General features: G+C 42.5%; 1 protein-coding gene and 1 long non-coding RNA gene across 2 annotated transcripts in view; both read right to left on the minus strand.

Annotated features, from left to right (window-relative positions):
- LOC111946954 (uncharacterized) overlaps positions 1-25,618 on the minus strand; it is a 221,116-nt gene that overhangs the window by 181,000 nt on the left and 14,498 nt on the right. Inside the window, exon 3 of the mRNA XM_078940445.1 lies at positions 15,891-16,343. Coding sequence (XP_078796571.1) covers positions 15,891-16,343 — 453 coding nt within the window. The remainder of the gene's footprint in view (positions 1-15,890; positions 16,344-25,618) is intronic.
- On the minus strand, positions 5,095-13,256 carry LOC144989574 (uncharacterized). The gene is made up of 2 exons (XR_013653831.1): positions 6,493-13,256; positions 5,095-5,678 (listed from the first exon to the last, which is right to left on the minus strand). It is a non-coding gene; the product is annotated as an uncharacterized LOC144989574 (long non-coding RNA).

Genomic DNA, 25,618 nt, shown 5'->3' on the forward strand with positions numbered 1-25,618 from the left:
CTGACCAGGAGGATCAGAAAACAGCAACAACTTCTCCTCCATCAAACCATGATGTCACCACCAGCAGGTGGAGACAGATATGAGCAGAAATTCTCTAGTTGGCTTCAGATTTCAGAGTTCCCCAAACAAGCAGTAGCACAACTCCACTTTTCTCTCCAAGCCCATCCTCTGAAATCTGATCTTCTGAGGGACGAGAACACATGGAGACTGAGACTACCGGAGCATCACTAGAAGGACAGTTGGACTCCCCTCTGGAGAAAGAAGGCTGGAGCATGTTGACGTGACAAACTCCACATTTCTTCTCTCTGTCAGGAGTTGGGATCCTAAAATTGGTGTCATTCATTTTCTTTTCCAGCTCATATGGAGCAGAAAACTGTGCCTGTAGGCTGGAAGCAGGCAAAGGCAACAACAGCAACACTTCCTCACCTGCAGCTGTTGTTGTTTGTGTGTTGATCCACAAACACATGCTGTGAAGAGGAAGCTGCAGTGAAGGCAGCCATGTTGGAGCCTCACACATGTTCTCATTAGGATCAAATGAACCAGTGTGTTTGAGACTGAAAGAAAGACTGAAGGACAAAGAAATATGAAGATTCATTCAGGATCAAATCCAGACTTTATTCATGTCTGCAGACAAAAAAGCTGCAGACATTTTACAGACACAATTGAGGTTTTTCAACACTTTTCTGAGCACAAGATGCAGTTCTGGATAAGGTGTCGCCCTTCTCATTTCTAATCCAAGTTCAAACTACAGACCAGACTGGTTTGGTTTGGTTTTTGTTCTTTTAGCCATCATGGATGAAGACATCAGATCTAGAATTACAGAAAAAACATCAAAAATGTTTCACAAAATTATTTTAATAAATTGAAAATGTATAATTTCTGTCTATTGGAAGTCATTTGAGGTGAAGCTGTGAAAGTGACCACATTTGTTCAACAACCTCATAGCAACAAGAAACAAAGCAGATTTCTCTCCAAAGAAGTTTTTTCCTCCGTTTTCCATCCAAACAAAGACAAACAGATGTTCTGTTTGGCAGAAATGTGTTTCCACCCAGAGGAACCTGCAGCAGCTGCTGATCCATCAGAAGATTCTGGACCTGCAGAGACTTCCCACACAGCTGCCTCTGCCTCCAAAGAAGCTGCTGATCTGCATGGAGAGAGAGAGAGAGAGAGAGAGAGAGAGAGAGAGCTCCAAGTCTCTGCAACCAGAGAACAGAAGCACAGAGCTGAAGCAAACATCCCAGAACCTTTGCTTTGGGAGTCTGATCCGCTTCAAGACAAAGTCCCACATGGAAGAGATCAAAGTGAGCTAACCAAGCGCTTCATCCAAGAGAAGCAGCTCCAAAGCACAAAGACTCCGTCTGGTTGCAGGAACTCTGGGAAAGAAGGAGCAGGAGGAACTCCTGCAGGGATCTCTGCAGGAAACATCAGCTTGGAAAGAAGAGCTGACTCAGCTGAAACATCAGCTAACATGTCAGCAGTCTGTGGCTGAGACCAAGTCAACACTCCTGCAGAGAGAGAGAGACAGAGACAGAGAGAGAGAGACAGAGAGAGAGAGACAGAGAGAGAGAGAGCTGGAAGCTGCTGTCAGTGCAGAGAAAAGCAGGACAGCTGAAGCTCCCAGACTCTCAGCCCAACAGCTGAAGGAGTCCTCTGGACTCCAAGCTGATCTGCTTCCAATCCAAGAACATGTCCAGAAGGACAAAGACTCCTCCCTCCCTCCCTCTCTCCCTCCCTCCCTCCCTCCTCCTGACTGACTGACACCACAGAGGGAGGCAACAGTCCCATGGAGACCAGCTCTGATGGAGAACCACAAGAACCTGGAAGGAGAACGGCAGCAGTGAACGGCAGCAAGAACAGTCCTCCCTTTTGGGGGAGATCTCCTCACTCACAGAGACCCTCAAGAAGAAGGAGGAGGAGGAGAAAATGATGCTTTCAAAGACCTTGATGGACACATTCAATCAGAACAAAGAGGAGATTGAAAACCTGCAGAAACCAAAACCCAAGAAGAAATCTGGGATGCAGAGATTCCTTCAGTTTTTCCAAAGATCTGAAAGACAGAATTGATCCAAACTGGATTGATTTGGGTTCTTTGAGTTTTTCTACATTTGACAGAAACTGTTGGCCTCCCATCCGGCCTCGCAGATTCGGGTGGTTCAGGACGTCCAAAAATGAAATGTGCAGAAATGAAAAGACACACTAGAGTCTACATGAATGTTCAAACCTTTTCCAAAAGGGGAGAAGTGGAGAAACACGACCTGTTAGTCTCTGTGGCTGTCCTCTCTCTCTGGCCTCAAGGCTAAAAGGCTTTTTTTATTATTCAGTCAGCGAAGACGAAAGCATACTAGATACGTCATTAGAATGGAGTGTTTGTGTCTAGTCTGCATTGCAGGTGTTGTGGCTCCATAAACACTCCAGTACAGAAAGAAAACAGAGACTAAAGTCCAAAACAGGCCTACTGGTGACCTTGGTACCTATTATCTGTTACTGAAGGCAGGAATCAAGCAGATCTCTGCAGTACAATATACATGCATAAATAGAATCCATTAAATGCAGAATAACAGGAACAGAGAAAATATAATAGAACCCCTGTAATGCATAATGAAAAGATCATAGAAAACCACACGGAACCCCTGTTCACCTCAACAATACCCCTGTTTGGATCTCCTAAGAGATCCAAAACAATCATGAAATCCCAACAGACATAATCACACCTGGCCCAACCCAACACAGACCTGAAAAGGCATTTCACAAAACACCACAAAATGTATGACCACACAAATGCTGAAATCACCCAAACAAAGAAAAGTACCACCTGTGGGGGTCCAAGAGGAGAGTCAATGCACCTGAAGGGCACAACTCAATTATCTCATAAATTCCTGAAAAAAGATAGATCATGATGAAGAAGACAGAGAACTGAGGATGCAGCTGCTTGGGTCAGCTGGTTCCATCAGAGATGAATAAGGAAAAGAAAACAAAGAAGGGGAAGGGAAAGAAGATCCTCCCAGGAAACTGGTGCCCCAGAATCTGCAACAAAAAGGACCTGTGGAAGAGAAACCAGAACAGACATGATGTGTCGAGGAGTTGGAGAAGCCGCCTCTAGAGGATGGAGATGCTGTGGATCAAGAGGACAAGAAAGATGATGCATATCAGGACAACCTGGGGGTAGAGGAAGCTGAAACGCTGCTGATGTCACATCGTGAAGATGTGTCACCCTTTGCTGTGACTGTCTACACGACCCTCATAAACCACAAGCACAAAGTCAACGTTACCCCGGGTTCTCAAAAAGAAAATCCAAACATACACAGATCACAAGATAAACAACACTCATGTACAGTTACATACAATCAAAACACTCCAAACAGTTCCTTATAAGAGCAGAGGACCAGCCAGTTCGAATCGATGGTTATGGATGCAAAAATGAATGTCGATCAGTTTGAATTGATGGTTACGGACGCAAGGTTCAATTGAGTGGGAGGGAAACTCGACCACTCTCAGGGGGGAGCGAAACTCCACCACCTGGATCCTTCGCTCTTCTGAACTCGGTAAAAGGTGGGAGAGAAACTCCACCACCTGAGCTGCTCCTCTCTCTTGATTCCCACCACTAGGGGCGCTCCAGCCCTATTCTTGAGGTGGGGGACTTTAGGAGAAAATGACTCCTGTGGCTAGCTACCCGGGGATTATTCTGCCCCTGTGTGAGTTGAATCTTCTTGGGAAACCGCCGGATCAGGTGCTGTCTGGAGGTCCTGCTGGACCCCTGTCAAAGGGTGCTGTGGTTCATCTGCTGCCGTGCACTGGCTCCAATGAAACCAGGTGCCACCTTGCCCTTGGACCCTCACTGCATGCGACGTTCTCTCCGCAACATGGAAGGGCCCCGTCCAATGTGCTCCCGACCGTCTCCGTTTGATGACCTTTATCAGCACCCAGTGCTGATAAAGGTGCTATGATTTACTGAGCATCTGATTGACATCAGAGTATATGTTAGAGCGCCAACCCCATTTCATTTGGTCTGTGCACAGATCTTGCCCAATTTACTTTGAATGTTTGATTTATTCTCTCCACCTTTCCTTGTGACTGTGGGTGTTTTACCGTTTCAAGTGAATGTTTCAGGCCTAACAGGGCTCCAACCTTCTGCAGGTCCTGGTTTCTGAAGTTTGCTCCATTGTCTGACCTGTCTTTTATGGGAAAATCATGGCATTGAATGTAATGGTTAATAGACATTTTATTCCTGATTTGCTATTTTCTTTCTTGGTGGGCCACGCCTCTGCCCACCCAGTGAATGCATCAAAGCACACCAACACAGACCTGTAACCTCTGATGGAGGTCACCATGTCTGTAATATTAATTATGATCTCTCGCCATGTCGCTTGTTCTACTGGAACCCCCCCTGGTTTTCCTGGTCACACCCCCCTTTTGTAATCTTTCCACCTCATAGAAGCATGGCTCTGGTTCCCACTCTGTTCCTGAACAGCTCTGCTCCTTCTGCTTCAGCTAATCCTGCTCAACAACTCCTGCTCTTTGAGCTGATTGTGGACCTGTTAGTCTTTCTGCCTTTCTTACCACATGCTGACCATTCTGATCTTCCACTGCTGCACATTCTGATCCCAATGCATCCTTGTCATGCCTGAAACAACAACCATCTGTGTGAAACTCTTTGCTCACTGTGGACTGCACATCTGACCTGATCTTCTCCTGTTTTTTTCCCCCCACCTGTTCAACACACATGTGGTGTTCCTGTGGTCATGTCGTCTGTGATGGTGATCCCTTTGTGTGTGAATGTGATATTGGGTGCTTCTAAAATGTTGTTCAGAGAGAGAGTGAATTCCTGAAAGTTTACGTAACCCACTCCTCCATGTGTGGTCAGTAATAATAATAATAATAAATTTTATTTAGAATGCGCTTTACATTTTAGATAAAATCTCAAAGCGCTCAGTATTTGTAATGGGTGTCCCGTGACTATGTGCTAGCGTGGTATGGTTACTCCAAATGTATGTTTGATGCATTTTTGCAAAGCTATAAGTCTAAGAATTACTCCTGTGGCGTCTAAACATGCATTCACTGTTTGAGCTGTTATCAGAATTGAATCCACATACTGGATGAGAGTGACGTTGGCTGGCAGGGGACAGTCAGAAGCATCTCCTTTAATACCTGATTGAAAATTCCTAATTGAAAACTCTGGGGTTCGTACATCCAGAGTACGAACCCCTGTTGAAAACGCGTGTAACGCATCTACTGGGTGTCACACGTAAATGAGAATATGTCTACACATTTGACACATTTGACAGAAACCAAAGTGGGAGGAGTCATCTTTATGAGGTCCATCAGAATCAGAATCCATCAGAATTTTTTATGGTCTTATAATCTTTATACGCCGTCATTAAAATCTCAGACTCCGTCTCACTGAAGTGTAGCGCCTTCTCTCTTTTTTTCTCGTTTCCACGGTGACTCAGGAAATCGGCGATCCATTGAGAATGTCTTGGATCTTCCCTCAGCGTTGGAGTCTGGTCCTGCATTTGGGTCATCCTGATATACCGTAACAAAGGCTCTTTTCTGCGCTGCAGAATCAGCTGATTCAAGGTGATTACGTAATCACGTCCCTACTGTGCAGCGCTGCATCTCAGTGTGAGGCTGCTTTCTCCACATAAGAATCCACTGGGATTGTGTCAACTCTTGAATAGTTACTGGAACAAAAAGAATGGAAACACTGAAGATAAAGCCCCTGTGTCAAAGCAGTTGTGTTTTTTTCAGAACTTATGTCAGTAAGCTTTAGATGGTTTGGTTTGGTTAGAAAAACTTAAATCCAACATTATTCTGCATTTCAGAGCAACACAACATTGCTCCCAAGTGCATTTCTACTACACTCTGCTATATTTATAAAGATTGTGAGTCAGCCATCTTAGACGTTGCAAATAAAAAAGGAGAGAAAATGAACAGGACTACCAGCACTCAATAGACTGAAAGATCATATTTCACCTCAATAATAAAATAATGATAAAGTGTAAAATTCATTAAAATACAACATTGTGCATTTTTATTTCCACTGTTCTTGTTATTTGCAGTGAGAAGGCCATTTGATATATTTGGTTCTTTACTGCACTGATTATCTAAGTTATTACATTGAAGTGAGTAAATTATTACATAGACGCACTAGTATTTTTTAAACATTTCATTTCAGTGTTTCAAATAACACTACATCGGGGAAGAAAAAACAGCTACACACACGTGTCAGGCAGTTAGCCAACTCCAGCTTCTATACTTGCTTCAACTTAAAAAAATATCTAGCACATTCTCAATATTAACAAGGAAAACATACATTTCAAATTGAAATTTTCCTTAAATTAAATACAGAAACAAGTTAAAGTAATTACAGAAACATATAAGCAACCTTTCTCCTCTTGGCTTCATCATGCACTAGCATGCTAGCTCGTTAGCTTGCTAACTCGTCCAACTTGTGGTTAGCTTATTAAAAAAACTGAAGAACAATCTTCAACTCACCAGGATATCTCTTTAAACACAACTCTGTTTGAAGATCTTTAGAATACTCCTTCAGTGTCCATTCGTGCCAAGTTCCTATTTCTGTATGTTTTCCAGAAGCACACTGATGTCCTCTCATCTCACCGTGTCGTCACAGATGGAAAAAACCTTGAGAAATATGGAGTGATATTTCTGCCACCACGTTGCACACAAAACTTTCTAAGTTGCAAGAGAAAATAATAAATATTTGCTTTTTAATATTTTTTTATTCTGCTTTACATTTCTTTGCTTTCAAAAGCTTTTTTTTTTGCGTTTGCAAAATCCTTTTTTTTTGCATGCATTGTGTCAAATCTTGCTTTTGTCCTATCTTTGATTGTGCTGACTACTTTGAGCGCAACTTAGCGTGATATGACAGCCACTGCCAGCGCCGAAAAAGTTTTCGTTTGCGTTGTGTGTCATCTCACTTTTTTCTATCTTTGATTTTGCTGAGTTAAGTTTCAGTGTAGTATTCAGTTTTCAGATTAGTTTGTAAACATTTTCAGGAACGAAGAGAGATCTTTTAGCGGTAACGATGTCCCCACATTAGACAAAAACTCTCTCACTCAGGACAGAGGTTGCAGAAATGAAGAGATACCTCTTTGCCAATTTTGCAATATCCTTATAGCTGGCCCCATTGGTTCTTCCCAATTCAAGAGGGTTAGCATCAAGAGGGATACATCCTGTTGCTCTGTATTTGGTAACCTTTACCTTTATCTCCTCCAAAATAGCAGACTTATTTTCCACCGGCAACTGAAAGACTTTGCCAAACAGTTCAGTAATAACTAATTACAGACAATCCGGTGATGCCGTTTTAAATGGATTAGCAGATTAGATGTTTTACCGCGGCATACGCGATCTCCGTGAAACAATGTCGGCACACGGTGTTCGACTTATCCAACAGTCTTTTCCCTTCATGGATGCTCACAACAAATCAAAAGTGTTCCAACACAGGAGAGTGTAAGGAGATGGGTGGGTCCTCAAGGTCTGGTATTGCATCTGCATTAGCCATAGTGCTATAGTTGACATGCTAACTGTCCGTCACCTAATGGCGTCTTGGGGAAAACTCGCAGTTAACATTAGTTCTGTCTTGGCGCAAAGTTAATACATTGGGGGGAACAAAAACAAAAAAATGTATAAAATTTAAAAACCAAGACGGTACAAAGGTGAACCGAACCGAAAGTGCCATACCGAAACGTTCTGGTACAACTACGTGTACTGTTACACCCCTATTACTTGACCTAAGAAAGTATATACTGCAGTCATTACTTTTGTTTAAATGTTTATTCAATGTTCACTGATCACATTAAAAGTGTTCAAGTTTGCTGTATTTTTTAATGACAAGGTTCATGGCATTAAAAAGGCCATCAACTCCACAACACATATAACTATCCAACGGCCACCTACTCACTCTTAGCTGACTCACTTTGTACCTGTCACTGACCCAACTGTCCAAGAGACCATCACCCGTCTGAGCTCGTCTACATGCTGCCTTGATGTGTTACCCACTAGATTTCTAAAGTCTGTCCTGAACAGTGTGTTGCCATCAATTACTCAAATAGTTAACATGTCTCTTCAATCTGGAATATTTCCAGAGGCCTTAAAAACTGCAGTCATTAAACCTCTCCTGAAGAAGAGCGGTCTTGATCCCACTGTACCAAATAATTACAGACCTATCTCTAATCTGCCATTTTTAGGAAAAGTCCTTGAAAAAGTTGTCTACCAACAGCTCACTGATTTTCTCTTATTAAACAATTCATTTGATGTTTGCCAGTCAGGCTTTAGACCCCATCATAGCACAGCTCTTATCAAGGTAACCAATGACATCCGCCTGAACACTGATGATGGCAAAATCACTGTCTTAATCCTGCTAGACCTGAGTGCTGCCTTTGATACTGTTGATCATGGGATCCTTTTACACAGACTCCAAGACTGGGTTGGCATCTCTGGATCTGCCCTAAATTGGCTCAAGTCTTATCTAGAAGACAGGAAATACTTTGTTGAAATTGGGAGTTGCTTCTCAGACTACATGGCCTTGACTTGTGGTGTGCCCCAGGGATCGATCCTGGGACCCCTTCTGTTCAACCTCTACATGCTGCCACTAGGGCAGTTAATACGCAGTAATAACATTTCTTATCACAACTATGCAGATGATACTCAGATCTATGTGTCACTGACAACAGGTGAATATGGGCCGGTGGATTCACTCAGCCACTGCCTCCAACAGATCAGTGCGTGGATGCAGAACAACTTTCTCCAGCTAAACTCAGACAAGACCGAAGTTATTGTTTTTGGCCCACAGAAACAAAGAGTATGAGTCAGTAGCTACCTTCATTCTCTGTCTCTTAAACCCTCAAATCAAGTCAGAAATCTAGGGGTAATCATGGACTCTGACCTGAACTTTAACAGCCATATCAAGTCAGTAACATCAGCTGCATTTTACCATCTGAAAAACATTGCCAAAATCAAAAACATAGTGTCAAAGCCAGACCTGGAGATACTTATTCATGCATTTGTCTTCAGTAGGTTAGACTACTGTAACGGCCTGCTCACCGGCCTGTCCAAACGAGCTGTAAAACAGCTTCAGTAACATTCAGAATGCTGTTGCTCGAGTCGTGACCAGAACCAGGAAGTATGATCACATTAGTCCTGTGCTCAGGTCTCTGCACTGGCTCCCTGTACCTCAAAGAATAGACTTCAAAGCAGCTCTGCTTGTGTACAAGTCTCTCCATGGCCACGCACCAAAGTACATCTCTGACATGTTAGTGCCATATGAACCATCTCGTACTCTGAGGACCTCAGGGGCCGGCCTCCTGTTGATTCCCAGAGTCAGAACTAAGCAAGGGGAATCAGCGTTTCAATATTCTGCAGCTAAAATCTCGAACAGCCTCCCTGAAGTCGTAAGACAGGCCTCTTCTGTGTTCATGTTCAAATCTAGACTTAAAACATTTCTGTTTAGCCGTGTATATGACTGAAAGGTCCTATCTGCACTTTTCTTTCCTTCCTTTTAAATCTTTTTTTTTCTTTTCTTTTAAAGTAAATTTTATGTTGATTATTTCTATGATGTATAGTGATTTTAATGCATTTTTCTGTTTTGTGAAGCACCTTGAATTACTTTGTGTACGAATTGTGCTATACAAATAAACTTGCCTTGACTACATATTTTGTCAGCAGTAAAACTCTTTGTCTGATATCATTACACAAATATTCAAATGTATTGATCCATTACTTTTTTTGCTTTTTATGTAGAGAAAATGAAAACCTAAAAAAAACTAATAGAAAGTAATAGTATCATATTATAACAATAAATTGTAGAAAACTTCATTTCTACACATTAAATAAGCGACTCGTCGCATTTCGGGCAGACACTCGGCAGAATTGCAGTTTACTCCCCTAGGGCGGGTCTGTTAATTAACCCACCTGCTTAGCGTCCTATTTAAGTCAGGTGTACAATTGTTCATTCTCTCTTACCTTCAGCGCTCATTCTTTGCCGGTCTCCGAGCCCGCGGGTCTCCTTCTCTTTCGGCGTCTTGCCATGTTCCCCCGTCCTTGGGAAGGATGATCCCCATCTTTCTGATGTGGGGTTTTGGTTTCGCCGCGTCTGCTCTCCTTAATTTCTCCTCCGCTCCGCGGGCGGCTGCCGATCCGCGGGCGGCTGACGGCGCACAGCGCGTTCGTTTCGCCGCGGTCGCGTGCATCTGCAGGGGGTGTGCTTTCCGCAATGTTCGGGATGTCCGTGCCCCCCGATCAGGAGTAGTCGGGTCTTCTCGTCTGCCGTGGTCACCCCAATTATCCACGGTGAGCGTCGTGCGGTACTTTTCCCATGTAGTTTTCTATGGCTGCGTCTCACTTCCTGTTTACTTCGGTGACGTCACGCCCCTAAGGACCCTGGGAATTGTAGTTTTTTTCGGGTCCTTTATGATGCACTTCTGATTCTTTTTCTGCTGCGTAGTTCTGCGTCGTCCGGTTGTTTTATTTTTTTTTTTTTTCAGGGGTTGTGGGGTCCTTTCTGTGGTTGTGAAGGCTGGCAGTCCTCGTTTGGACAGGTTTCTCATGCTGGCTGAATTTATCGTGGCTTTTAGCATTTATTTTCTATTGCTGTTTTGTTCTTTGGGAGCTGTGTGTAAATCTTGATTGTCTTTAATTTGATGCTGGCTTTATTATTATGGCGGTTCTTCTGTTTGTTTTCTTCGTTGTTGTAGCTGCTGGTTAGTTGGAATGTGAATCAGTGTCTCTTGGACCCGTCTCTGCGCTATGGACATTTTCCCTTATGATTGGTCTCTCTTATGCAGCGTCTATGGCTCATTTTATTCACTCAGCGATCCTCATTCATTGCCCCGCACGTTCTGCTCCGCCTGTTTTTTCCCTGCTCTGTGTACCCCAGTGGGTCCTGCCCTGTCCTCAGGGACTTGCGTCGGCCGCATTAGTGAGTGTGTCGGTCTCGTCGCGGCCTTGTTTTCTCGGCTGGGGGTAGTTCGATCCTGGGCCGCGTGTTCCTGTTCTGGATTTTCGTGTTTTGCGTTTGATCTTTCCCTCTCTATGCCTGGAGTGGTTTTGTGATGGATGTTGTGTCTTCAGGCTTCCTCCACTTGTTCTCCTGTGTCTGCGCCTTCTGGTTTGGGGGAAAAGGATTTAAGAAGAGTGGTTTTTGTTTGACCGGCCGCCAGAATCTACAGCTCTGATGGTTCTTAAGGGGTCGTCCGGTTATTTCATCCTTGGAGATTATATTAAGGCTGTTTCAATATTGAATGATAGTATTGTGTCATCGGTTGACTTGGTTAATTAACACTTTGAGCAACTTCTACCCTGACCATAGGAAATATATCACTTGCGCTCTCAAGCTTAGTTCAAGAGTTAAATCTTGTGTCCACAAGTCAGTCTTCGGTCTGACTTTTCTAAGCAGATGGCACTCTGCTAGATGCATCCCCATTTGGAGGCTTGTTATACTCCGCCTCTGAATGCTTAAGGTTCAGTCTAGCAAAAATAATATCAAAACCATGATCCCTCATGGCTCTCAAGTTCTCTTTTGCAGTATCCAGTCGCCCTTGGCTAAATAAAAAATTTGAGAACCATTAATATCATATACAAGGCATCAAATCCAGCCGAGCTGTAATCCTCTGCTACGTGGGATGTTGACCTTCCTCATCTACAAATCTCCTTGGCTACTCTTCCCATCTACTACTCCTACTCCTCGATGGCCTCCTGAAGGTGCGTCCCTCTGAAACTGTCAAAGGTTACTTTTATCATTGGAATATATAAAACAAAAAATTGGTGTTAAGATTCCGTGCAGGTCATATATTTCACTATTATTTCACTGTTGGAATTTGTAATTATGGTGGTTTCTAGGGTGCGATAAATCCACAATGGGTCTTTACCTTAACTATCTACTAAATTTCACTTTCTCAGATTTGTTTTTAAAAGCACTGTTATTTAATTTATCTCAATCATTTTGAAACTGATCAGTTTCTGGGTTATTTATATATTCTTGTCAAGACTAATACTGCTTTGTTTTTTATCTATGCATCGCATCCTGAGCCTGCGAACCCTCACGCCCCGATCAGCTTCTCCGTTTCCAGGAAATGATGTCACCCATGCATTCCCTGATCTGGTGCTGCAACGATGACTGCTCAACGTACCTATTGCTGCACTGAAAGTGAAGGGGTGGTGGACCTCCTCTGCGTTCCAAGGACACTTCTGGCTTGAATCAATCTATGTCAGCTGCAGAATGAGTGTGAAATTCTTGGATTATAAATGTTGAAAGAAAATTATTTGTCAGGTGGAAGCCTCAAAATTTAGGTTGCTCTAAGTTGTATCAATTCAATCATTTTAATTGGTATGCCAAATGGGAGAAAACTTTGTGGCCGTTAAGCTCGTTGTGGTATTGTCGTTGGAGTTCGTAATAATGGCAGTTATTAAGCCTGCGTTAGTAGCATGCATGATGTGTATATAATGGCGTCGAGCCCGTCATAGTGTGATGGCAGCTTAGAATAATGGATTTTACTAAGCTTGTGTGAATATTATGCCAGATGAAATGTTTATGGCCGTTAACCCCGTCATAGTATGTGATGGAAGCTTCAAATATGGGGTTATTTCATTCATGGCATAGGATGTCATCGGGAGCATTGTATTGGATGTAAGTTTGTGTCATCCTAGGGTCGTCCATGGCGGCTAGAATTATAGTTCCGCCAGCGTTTTGCGGACGTGGGCTTTACGTTCTAAGATCAGGTAGGAGTACTTCTTATGTCGGCTCCCATTTCATTTCTTTCCCTCTCTCTTTGAGGTAGTATGCTCCCCTGGTGAATGGGAGCGGCCCAACGGTCAATGGTGCCGGGGTAAACACATAGCAGATACACTAGATAGCATGTTCCCTTCGTAGAGTGGTTCTCGAACGGGAGCGGCCCAACGGTCAATGGTGCCGGGGTAAACACATAGCAGATACACTAGATAGCATGTTCCCTTCGTAGAGTGGTTCTCGAAGGGAGCGGCCAAACGGTCAATGGTGCCGGGTAAACACATAGCAGGTACACTAGATAGCATGTTCCCTTCGTAGAGTGGTTCTCGAACGGGAGCGGCCAAACGGTCAATGGTGCCGGGTAAACACATAGCAGATACACTAGATAGCATGTTCCCTTCGTAGAGTGGTTCTCGAAGGGAGCGACCCAAACGGTCAATGGTGCCGGGTAAACACATAGCAGATACACTAGATAGCATGTTCCCTTCGTAGAGTGGTTCTCGAAGGGATCGGCCAAACGGTCAATGGTGCCGGGTAAACACATAACAGATACACTAGATAGCATGTTCCCTTCGTAGAGTGGTTCTCGAAGGAAGCGGCCCAACGGTCAATGGTACCGGGTAAACACATAGCAGTCATACTGGAAAATGAAATGAAGTGAAGTGAAAATGGAATGCAGCCGAAAACACACCTCATCTTATTTACACACTGATTATACATTCACATTTTCTCTTCTGGATGATCTTGGCGTTGGGGGTTTTTGTTACCCTAAAGCGTAAGGAAAATAATTATCTTAAGAGAAGTCCTCCCTCAAGTAGAAGCCGCGAATGATGAGTATAAAATGCATGGTGTTTAAATTGAATCAGGTTGTGTAATCTTGTTCGCTCCCCTCCAGTCTTCTTTTTCTCTCTCTCTCTTCAGATAGTATGCTCCCCTGGTGAACGGGAGCGGCCCAACGGTCAATGGTGCCGGGTAAACACATAGCAGATACACTAGATAGCATGTTCCCTTCGTAGAGTGGTTCTCGAAGGGAGCGGCCAAACGGTCAATGGTGCCGGGTAAACACATAGCAGATACACTAGATAGCATGTTCCCTTCGTAGAGTGGTTCTCGAAGGGAGCGGCCAAACGGTCAATGGTGCCGGGTAAACACATAGCAGATACACTAGATAGAATGTTCCCTTCGTAGAGTGGTTCTCGAAGGGAGCGGCCAAACGGTCAATGGTGCCGGGTAAACACATAGCAGATACACTAGATAGCATGTTCCCTTCGTAGAGTGGTTCTCGAAGGGAGCGGCCAAACGGTCAATGGTGCCGGGTAAACACATAGCAGATACACTAGATAGCATGTTCCCTTCGTAGAGTGGTTCTCGAAGGGAGCGGCCAAACGGTCAATGGTGCCGGGTAAACACATAGCAGATACACTAGATAGTATGTTCCCTTCGTAGAGTGGTTCTCGAAGGGAGCGGCCAAACGGTTAATGGTGCCGGGTAAACACATAGCAGATACACTAGATAGCATGTTCCCTTCGTAGAGTGGTTCTCGAAGGGAGCGGCCAAACGGTCAATGGTGCCGGGTAAACACATAGCAGTCATACTGGAAAATGAAATGAAATGAAATGAAATGAAGTGAAAATGGAATGCTGCCGAAAACACACCTCATCTTATTTACACACTGATTATACATTATACATTTACATTTTCTTCTTCTTCTGGATGATCTTGGTGTTGGGGGTTGTTACCCGAAAGTGTATGGAAAAATAATTGTCTCAAGGAGTTGAACGGAGCCTTATGCCAAAACGAAGTTGTGAATCAAATTGTGAATGTCATCCTAAAGATGTTGTGAAATAAATGTTCTTCTGCAAGAGTTGTCTGACTGAAATAAGCGACTCGTCGCATTTCGGGCAGACACTCGGCAGAATTGCAGTTTACTCCCCTAGGGCGGGTCTGTTAATTAACCCACCTGCTTAGCGTCCTATTTAAGTCAGGTGTACAATTGTTCATTCTCTCTTACCTTCAGCGCTCATTCTTTGCCCCTCCCTCCTCCCCGGCTTCCACCTGTGGGCTCCGTTACGGGGGTTGTTACCCGAAAGTGTATGGAAAAATAATTGTCTCAAGGAGTTGAACGGAGCCTTATGCCAAAACGAAGTTGTGAATCAAATTGTGAATGTCATCCTAAAGATGTTGTGAAATAAATGTTCTTCTGCAAGAGTTGTCTGACTGAAATACTCACTTGTGCCTCCCTTTAAGTTACTTCATCAATATGGTATGGAGGCCATCAGATTTTTCCCTCCTTCAAAATAAAGTCTTTGACTGTGGTGCAGAGGTTGAGGTGTCGACTTCTTATCAGAAAAGTTTAGAATTTAGAGTTCACACTAACTCCTTTATTACATTGTTTGTAAAGAGAAAGTCTTGTGAGTTCTCATGTGTGTCTGAAGACTAGATCTGCAACTAAAACTTGAATCACATTCTTTACAAGAAAAAGGCTTTTCTCCTGTGTGAGTTCTCATGTGTCTTTTGAGATTAGCTATTTGATTAAAACTATTTTTACATTCTTTACAATAAAAAGGCCTTTCTCCTGAGTGAGTTCTCATGTGTCTTCTGAGATGAGATATTTGATTAAAACTTTTTTTACATTCTTCACAAGAAAAAGGCTTTTCTCCTGTGTGAGTTCTCATGTGTGTTTTGAGATGAGATATTCGACTAAAACTTTTTTTACACTCTTTACAAGAAAAAGGCTTTTCTCCTGTGTGAGTTCTCATGTGTTGTTTGAGAGTAGATATGTGATTAAAACTTTTTTTACATTCTTTACAAGAAAAAGGCTTTTCTCCTGTGTGAATTCTCATGTGTGTTTTGAGACTAGATCTGCGACTAAAACTTTTCTCACATTCTTTACAAGAAAATCTCTTACCTTCTGCATGGATTCTTGTGTGAATTTTGAACAGAGATATGTCACAAAAGCTTTTACCACATTCTTTACAGATATAACATCTTTCATCAGACCCAGTTTCCATGTAGTCAGACGGGTTAGTAATTATTCTTGAGTTTTTATCAGACTTGATAGAGGAAAGTTTTTCTTCTTTTTGAGATTGTTTGTATTTCTTACCAAGATTTCTCTTCTTAGGATTTTTTCTAACATCAGAGTCACACTGACCTGCTGACATGTGAGAGCTGTCCACACTTTGGACATGACTTCTGTCCCTCCTCTTCCTCTGATCTCTGTTCTGTGGGTCTGTCTCTTCATCTGTAGTTGATGTTGAGTCTGTCTCTTCATCTGTAGTTGAGGTTGATTCTTCATGTTGGTTTCCTTCTTCATCCTGACTATCAGTTACATTAAAGCTCTGCTGATTGTTTAGATCTGCTTCACTGTTCTCATCTTCCTCATAAGTAGGAATCTCCATCAAGGTATCAGTCTCCTGCCTCAGATCAAGCTGATCTTCATCCTGACTGATGCAGAGTTCCCCTGGTTCCTCTTTCATCTGTGGAGGTTCTGGTTCCTCCTGCTCCTCTTTGGTCTGTGGAGGTTCCGGTTCTTCCTGTTCCACTCTGAAGTTCCTCTGCTGGATGCAGAGATCTTCCTCTTCAGTCATCAAACACTGGGGGAGTTCTGCAGAAACACAAATAGAGGCCATTTTATGTGTTATAGTGACTGTATGCTAGGGGTATAACGGTACACGTAGTTGGACCGAACCGTTTTGGTACGGCACTTTCGGTTTGGTTCACGTTCGTACCGTTTTGGTTTTTCGGTTTGTTTATTTTTTCCCCGCAAGTGTATCAACTTTGCGTTGAGGTGGAATTAATGCTACTCGCGGTATTCCGCTGAGACCGTGGAAGATCCGCCTTCCACGGTCAGAAACGTCATTGCACTTCAGCTTCAACAGCTATCAGGTGATGGAGGTGACAGTGCGCATGTCCGCAGGATCAGCATGGCTAATGCTTAGCTTACGCTCTCCTTTAGAAATCATCTCCAGGACCGAGGTCTGGGGTCCCATCAATCGGGGTCAGAAACTTGCCTGTGGTGGTGTTGGTGGGTGTGTTTATGTGTGTGTGTTAGCCTGGAGGTGATGCTGGCAGTGCGGATGGTAAAACTGTGTCAACATGGATGAGCTTGAAGATTTGATGCGAGAACTTGTAAAATACAATGTGGCAAACCAAAAGTCTGCATCTGTGTGTAAAAATCCTCTGCTGTAAAGTTTGACAAATAAAATCTCAACTGATTAATTAACATTTGCATGTGTTCATTTAGAGCGGTGGTCGGCAACCCGTGGCTCAGGAGATGCAGTTTCTTTAGGAGGAAAAACAAGACACAAACATTTTTACGGTTTTCCAGTGCTGTGAAAATGAGTAAAATAAATATTGTAACGTCCAACAGATACGTAACTTGCAGCGGGAGAAACGGGAACCAAGCTGTCAATTAGTTGAACTGTCAATCAACTGGCTGCACTGGAGAACTGTCCGTGTCCCGTACACCGCATGATTCAGAACAGTCTCAGGAGAGGAGGAGGCAGAAGGAGAAGCTGAAAGCACAGCCTTTTTTCCGGCATAACGAGCCCACTTATTTTGAACACACACCACATTGAACATTGCACATGTGTCATCAACCTCTCCCCCTCCCACACTTATGGTGCAACATAAAGAAACAACATAACAGGAAGAATAAACTAAGATGGAACAACAAAACTGCCATATGAGAAGAAATGTGGGCAAACAGAAACGCTCCTGCTGATCCCTAATTAGGTCAGGAGACCACGTCCCACAATCCCCTGCTGCTAACAGACCTAAAATGCACATGACCGCCACTACAATATTAAATTTCAACATTTCTGTCAACGAAGATTTGCGACATAGCCTGCAATACACGTTTCTACCAGCAAGGCTTTTTTTTTTACTTCTTTTTTTAACTTTTAGCCGACCGCTAGGCAGGTGGCTGATGTAAATGAAGCACCGTCAGTTCTGTGCATTGCTTGATGAAGTTGAAAGCGAATATTCTGATCTCCTGCTACACAACACAGTCCAGTGGCTGTCCAGGGGTGAGGTTTTGCGTCACTTTGTCGTCTGTTTAGAACACGTGAAAATATTCCTGAAAAGCAAAGACCTGAACTACCCGCAACTGGAAGATGCTGAGTGGCTGGAAAAGCTGCACGTTTTGGTGGATCACATGACTTTGACAAGCAACCAAAACCAGCCGAATGAAAATCTGCAGGCACCGCAAATGCTTGAAGCTGTTCTGTCATTCGAGCGCAGCTGACTGTCTTTGCAGAAATGTACAGCAAAAGAAGAGAAGACGATGCTGCTGCGTTTACACCCTTAAGGCCCGTACACACCGGGACGAATATTCGCCAGGCGTTATTCGCCAGCGTTTTTCGCCACGTTTTTTGTGTTCACACCCAGGCGATTTTCGCTGACGTGGAGTGAACATGCAATTTCATTCCCTGACATTAGATGGCGCTTAATGTAAACAGAAATACTCCTGTACACAAGGTGGCGCTGCGCAACTTTACGCTTCTTAAAGTCGCTTTTCACTCAGAAGAAGAGAGCAAGTATTTACGCGCTTGTCAGAATCAAACAAAGAAAACATGAACATTTCAAGCACCAGTAGCTCCAACTGGTGCTTGGTTCGGGGATATTTTAGAATGTCCGTCATTATTTCTTCGCGGCTGTGTAGACGCTACTTGGCGTCTATCTTCTTCGCTGGTATGTGTGCTCAGCAAGGCAGTTTTGTGTTTGAGCGCCCCCAAGTTGTGTTTTACTGTAACTTCAGAAGCTCCAGACACGTGAGCAAAAGCGCCATTCTCATTGGTCGAGTAGATTTCGACGCGACGCGTCGAAAAAAAAAAAACGAACCCGAGGCGTTTTTTTTTTTTGACGCTTTAACGCGTGGCGTTTTTTCGCGTCGGTGTGCACACTCTCGTTGGTGCCCTCTGTTTAGTCACGAGGCGTTAAACGTCGGCGAAAATCGCCGGCGAAATTCGTCCCGGTGTGAACAGGCCTTTACACTGACTTGCTTGGCATTTGCTGTATTCATTTGATTTTATATATTTTACCTTTTCAAAAGGCTGTTCTTTTCTCTTTTATAAACGCAGGTTGCGTTTTATTGCACTCTGTTTAATTCCCAGAGGGGGCTCGTCTTGCACGTTCCATTTTATTGTTTTTTGTTCGAATCCTCAAAATAAAAATGACATCAAAAATCGGATTTCTTAATTACATTTCTTTAATTTTATCAAAGCAATGAAACATAATTCATTGATATTTTTATTTAGTTAAACTTTCACAACAGAGCAGTCACGTGACGCGTCGTTCTCCAGGAATGCACTGCAGGGCAAATAAACATTTAATCGTTAATGCTCATTATGTATTTGTAACAACTTAGTCATTTTAATAGTAGGATAATAAAGCTAATATAGATACATATTGCATGTGTTGCCTTCATTATAAGACTTAAATAGGGCTTTTCATATTTTGCAGCTCCAGACATATTTGGGTTTTGTTTTTTTTTGTCCAATTTGGCTCTTTCAACATTTTGGGTTGCCGACCCCTGACCTAGAGTTCCAATCTCAAATCAGTGATTTCAACGGCTTGAATCTGCTGCTGTGAATCAAAGCACGCTACAACTGAGTGAACTACAAAATAAATTTCAAAATTAAAAAGATGTTTCTTTCCTCTGACTTTTAATGAGAAGTGATCTCTTGAGGTGTAAATGGAGACACGGCAGGGAGACGGCTGCCAAGAGACCGTTGTCAACAAAGTGCAATATCTGAGGAAAGACCATTCTGTAAAAATAAATCATCTCTCTAAAACAAATGAATTTCTACATTTATATGGTAATGAAGACTCGTCAGCATATTCATGCTACAATCAATACTTTGTGAGAAAGTCAATATTCATTTAATTGTTTATATTTGATCAATAATAAAGATGCTCAATATCTCTAAAGATACTGAAGCTATTTTCACCAAACTTTCTGCACTGACTATCATGACCCTGTTGTCCTACTACAACAAGAATAACTGTATGTCAATTAATTACTTTTTTCTTCAAATATGGATCATGATTGGTCCAAAATCCTTAATAGCTGTAAAAGATACCATGGCTAACAACGTAATGTTCTGATATAATCTTTTTTGTCAATAGCCACAGCTACATAGGCAAAATATCTTGATGGGATCAACGGTCGGATTTAAATTCAACCGTGTTCATGGGCCCAGAAAGACTTTTTCCGATTAGAACAAACATTCACATGGTCACACTTTTGGTCAGAATAAATCATTAGGGCATGCGCAGTAGTGTTGAAAATACCAGAAGAGGAAATGAGTCCCGGTGTAAACAATCTTCCAAACGTCCTTTGTTATTGTTATGGTTATAATGAAGCACCTGTTAGATCATCATTTTATTTTTAATCCGTGTGTTCAGTAATTTTTTTGTAGTGGAACAGAGTCGGAAGAAGTCAGGGTTATGAGTGGGCTAACATGCGCTAACAGCATTAGCTTTGTTTTAAAAACATAAAATCCATGCGGTAAATGCTGCAATCTGCATCTTGGCTGCACGTAAATATGTGGGAATAACAGCAGCCTGTCCTCGAACACAGAGCTATCACTCCGGCTGCTCTGCTCAGAGACACAGTTTGGTGCCGCAGAGCAGCCGGTCGGTTCCATATGTGCTCCAAAGCTGGAGCACCGCACCGTCTATGCATGACGTAAACCACAGCAGTAGTGACACAGGATCCAAATGAACTGTTTACATGCAACACGATCGATCAACAATCAGCATAACCAACCTATCTCCATCGGAAAGAAATTTTGATCCGAACGAATCGGATCTGGGCAGAATATTCTGAACGGCGTGTTTACATGACGTGTTTTCTTCCGATCAGGCATTCTTACCGATTACTTTTGTCCGTCTAAACGCAGGTAATAACAACAACAGATCAAATCACCATTTTGAGCCAGGCAACAGTGATTAGTCCGGCGGTCTGAGTTAGAGCCCTGCGCGGGACTATTTTCTTCATCCCGCTCCCGCCCGCGCCTGCTGAATTTTTGACCAATCCCGCCCGCTCCCGCAACGTATGCGTTACACTCCCGCACGCTCCCGCAATATGTATGTCCACTCCCGCCCGCTCCCGCAAAACTCATAGAATTTAGTCCCGCACAGTAATAGAGATGCATTGATTTTGTATCGTCTCCCGTCCCGCAGGAAAAAAACACGTATTTGTATTGATATTATTAAAGAGATTCATGTCCCTCCTCCAGCCTCATCTTTTCATGCATTCCTCTTTTGTGTAATTTGTAACTTAATTATTAGGGCCCGAGCACGGAGTGCAAGGACCCTATTGTAATTCGAATGTTTATTATTATTATTAGGGCCCGAGCACGGAGTGCAAGGACCCTATTGTAATTCGAATGTTTATTATTATTATTATTATTATTATTATTATTCTACCGGAAGAGTCGCCTTTTTGAGGCCTTTAACATACCCCAAAACTCACCAAATTTGGCACACACATCAGGAGTCGCGAAAAATTTCGTATTTTATAGGAGATTGGCATGGGCGCACAAAAACGGCTCGATAGCGCCACCTACAGTGACTTTTGTCCCGACGCCCCGCATACGCTTTAACGTACAAGCTTGAATTTTACAGGGCATGTTCTTCAGATGGAGACCTACAAAAAAGTCTGAAAGGACCCACCTGTCACTCGCACAGGAAGTCTGATATATTGAGGTCAATATGTCATTTTTGCTTCATTTTGGACATTTGCAGGCCTCGCTCTAGAACGAACTCCTCCTAGAGATTTTGGAGTAATGACTCCAAACTTTGGTTTTGTAAACTAGACACATGTCCGATGTTAAATTGCGAAGCTTTTAAGTTTTTACGGATGTTTGTGACCGTGGCGGCGCGTCGAAAATGGAGGTCATATTGAAAACACGCCATGAAAAGAAAAATGGCCATTACTCAGCCATGCAAAATCCAATCTGATCCAAAATTGATATGCCTGATTGTAGTCTGACCCTGACCACATCAGAAGTGGAAAAATCCAGAACAGGTGTAGCGCCACCTGCTGGCAAAAGGAAATGACATGTTTTACTTGGAGCATCACTGCTCCGAGTAGGATGAGCCGACACACCTCAAAATGATGTCCACCTGTTGAAAAGCCATTGAAGTTTACTCTGATAAAAAGCCATAACTTTCAATGCGGGGGTGTGGTCGTGACAGAGCGGTGAAGTTGGGCGTCTCGCCATGCACACAAAAGTTGCTCTCACGTGCACATTCCTTGTCCAATCTCACTGAAATTCAATAGAGGTGATGAGGCTTTCATTCTGAACCAATGGATATGACAATCTTGGACGAACTCCATAGCGCCACCTAGATATTGACAAATACATTTTATGTCACATTCTGACCTATCTTTTCTCTTTGCTTTGTCCGACATTCATAAAATTACAACAGGAGATACTCATAAGGGTCTTCTCTCATCGTCTAAAGTTTCATGGGTGTACACCTGACGGTGCCTGCGCAAGCCACCACCAAACAGGAAGTGGTTGATTGCGTTGCAGTCAGATAATTAAAAATTCATAAAAAATCAGCCGTTTGTATCACGAGGCTGAGATTTCAGAATGAGATGCCTCATAAATATCTCCAACTTAGATATACAGCACTTGCATGGGTGAACAAAAACGGCTCAATAGCGCCACCTACCATGTTTGTTTTTGAGAGCCCCGCCATGTTCTTTAACATACAAGCTTGATTTTTACAGGACATGTTCATCAGATGAAAACCTACAAAAAAGTCTCTTGGTACCAAGCTGTCAGTTGCACAGGAAGTCTGCTATATTGGTGTCAATATGTCATTTTTGGTGTATTTTGGTCATTTGCAAGCCTCGTTCTAGAACGAACTCCTCCTAGAGATTTTTGAACAATGACTCCAAACTTTGGTTTTGTAAACTAAACACATGTCCAATATTAAATTGCGAAGCTTTTAAGTTTTTATGGTTGTTTGTGACCGTGGCGGCGCGTCAAAATTTGAGGTCGTTTCGAAATCACGCCATGAAAAGAAAAATGGCCATTACTCAGCCATAAATAATCTAATCTGATCCAAATTTGTTGTGCATGATTGTAGTCTGACTTTGAACACATCTGCAGTCGAAAAATCCGAAACAGGTGTAGCGCCACCTGTTGGCAACAGGAAATGACATGTTTTACTTGGAGCATCACTGCTCCAAGTAGGATGAGCCGACACACCTCAAAATGACGTCCACCTGTTGAAAAACCATTGAAGTTTACTCTGTTAAAAAGCCATAACTTTCAATGCAGGTGTGTGGTCTTGACAGAGCGGCAAAGTTGGGCGTCTCGCCATGCAGACAAATGTTGCTCTCATGTGCACATTCCTTGTCCAATCTCACTGAATTTCAATGGATATGATGAAGCTTCCATTCTGAACCCATGGATATGACAACTTTGGACGAGCTCTATAGCGCCACCTAGTTATTGCATGGGGCACATTCTGCCCTGTATTTTCTATGTGCTTTTTCTGATGTGCATGAAATTAAAACTGGAGATACTCAGAAGGCTCTTCTCTCATCATCTCAAGTTTCATGGCTGCACATCTGACGGTGCCTGCGTAAGGCACTGCCAAACAGGAAGTGGTCGATTCCGTTGCAGTCATATAATCAAGCTTTATAGGAAATCAGCCGTTTGTCTCAGGAAGCTGAGATTTCAGAATTAGATGCGTCCTACAAAGCTCCACGTTTGAAAAGCAGAACTATACGTACGAGAAACATTTAACCACCTTAATCACCCTATTGTGCTAAAAGCAAATTTTGGGACATTTTGACTCAAGCAAATATTTTTATCATAACTTCTGTTTAGTTTATCAGCACCAAAATAAAAAATATTTACATTTATAAAATGAACTGGTCAACTGTAGGATTTTATTTATTCAATCTTACATCCTCAAGCTTTTCATCAGTCTCCCCTGCTGCAGGAGTGGAGTTAGCCCCCCCCCCCCCCCCCCCCAACCCCCGGCTGTGTGCTCACATGTAAATTAGCCAGGAGTGGCAGACAGAAAGTAGAACAGTTAGAAAGCCTAGTTCAACCCTAAAATACAGCATTTTCCTTTGTTTTGTTTGTCTTTTATACATCCTTAGCACTAATCATTGCTTTTTTATTCATCCAAAATACAATTAACTTTATATTTTATCTTTTTTTTTTTTTTACAAACAAAACATATGAATGTGCTCCAAAACAAAACCCAGCCTCAGTACACTCCTACAGATGTAACATCAGACAGTAAATGTCTCTTTTATGCTTTTTTTAATCAATGCTGCAACTTCTTTTCATTTCCTTTCAATACATCCAATAAAATTAAACTACAATGACAACAAACACAACATATAGCAAATGTCTCTAAGAAGATTGTGTATATACAATATGTACCACCTTTAAACACCAAATAAATAACAAATCTTTCTAATAAAATCACAAAAAATGGAACACAAAATGTAAAACCCAAATTAGAAATTGCAATTTTAAAAAGATACATTTTTCAGCAGCTTTTCAAAATCAATCACATATTTTACTCTTCTGTGGATGAAACAAAGAAGTCCAGAATAATGTAGCCACTTCTCCAAAGTCTCTGTCACCTTCAGTTTTAAACAAAGTCTGTGAAAATCCATTATACATTGGTCACATGTATTCAGAGACCTGCTAAAAGTGCACAATTGTAAAAGCTCTTTTATATAGACAACTGTTTGTTTGCTTAGAGCTCTAAATATAAAAAAATGCTTTTCTATCACCTAGACACAGGTGGAGAACCACATCAACTGGATTAGTAACAGGGAAACATGTTTAGGTTTAAACTTACATCAATAGACAACATGAAGCTGTTCATCACATTTTTGACCTAAACATGTAAACACATCCTTGGCTCTGCGGTTAGGAAATGGTAATTGGGAATCTCTTCATACCAGGAGCCAGCCTGAACATTGGAACATCACCACAGTGCTCACCCAGACTGGGACAGCAACGGGGTCCACTTCACAGCCGTGAGGCTGCTATGTTTAACTCCAGCTGTCCCAGCAAGGGAGACAACTGCAGCAACATCCACTGACCAAGCTGGAAAGCCCTGGCAGAAAAGATCCCCACAAGAAAAACACTGGCTCAGGCAGGCTGGTCAATAAAAAAATATAGTTTTGCCAATGTCTTGCAGCTCGCAGATCAAGTGGTTTAGTTTTCCAGTAATGTCAGTCAAGAATACAAGTTCAGATTCACCATATTCTTATTCACCATATTCAGCAGACATCTCCACCAATAGCACCTTAAAAATCCTGTTCTGTTTTGCTTTGCAGCTGAGGTTTTTTTTATGATTTTCACAATAGGAATCATTATGTGTCCAGAGCCAATCACTTCTGCACATAAGGCCTACTGGTGAATGACCCAGCAGTAATGCAGACATTTTGGAAAGTCTGCGTCAGCTTTACAGCTTACAGTGAGTGATGAAACCTGTCTGCAGTCACTGCTACTGGCTTTTCTAATGGTACCTTTTTCTGCACAAAAAGTCCTTCACCGTGTTATACATTTCAACTCCTCTTGTAGTTGTCTGTTAGGGCAGATGTGTCAGGAGTTCTTCTCTTGTGGAAACCAAAGGCTATGCTGTACTGTTGCCGTCCACAGACTCATCACACTGGACGTAAACCCTCTGCACTTTGCAAGATCCCGGTCCAGCTAATTGGCCAAGTTATCAGACATAGCTGACACTCATCTAGACATTGTAGTGGAAATTGAATGAGTTCTATTGTTCTCATTCTTAGGAACAGTGATAGCAATTATCATCATTGCTTGTTTCTTAATCTGATAAAAACCTTCTTCTACTTGATGAGAAATTGAGCAGGTC

The sequence above is a fragment of the Oryzias latipes genome, chromosome 2, assembly GCF_053564925.1.
Source record: "Oryzias latipes strain Hd-rR chromosome 2, Olatipes_Hd-rR_3.1".
In the NCBI taxonomy this organism is placed as follows: Eukaryota; Metazoa; Chordata; class Actinopteri; order Beloniformes; family Adrianichthyidae; genus Oryzias; species Oryzias latipes.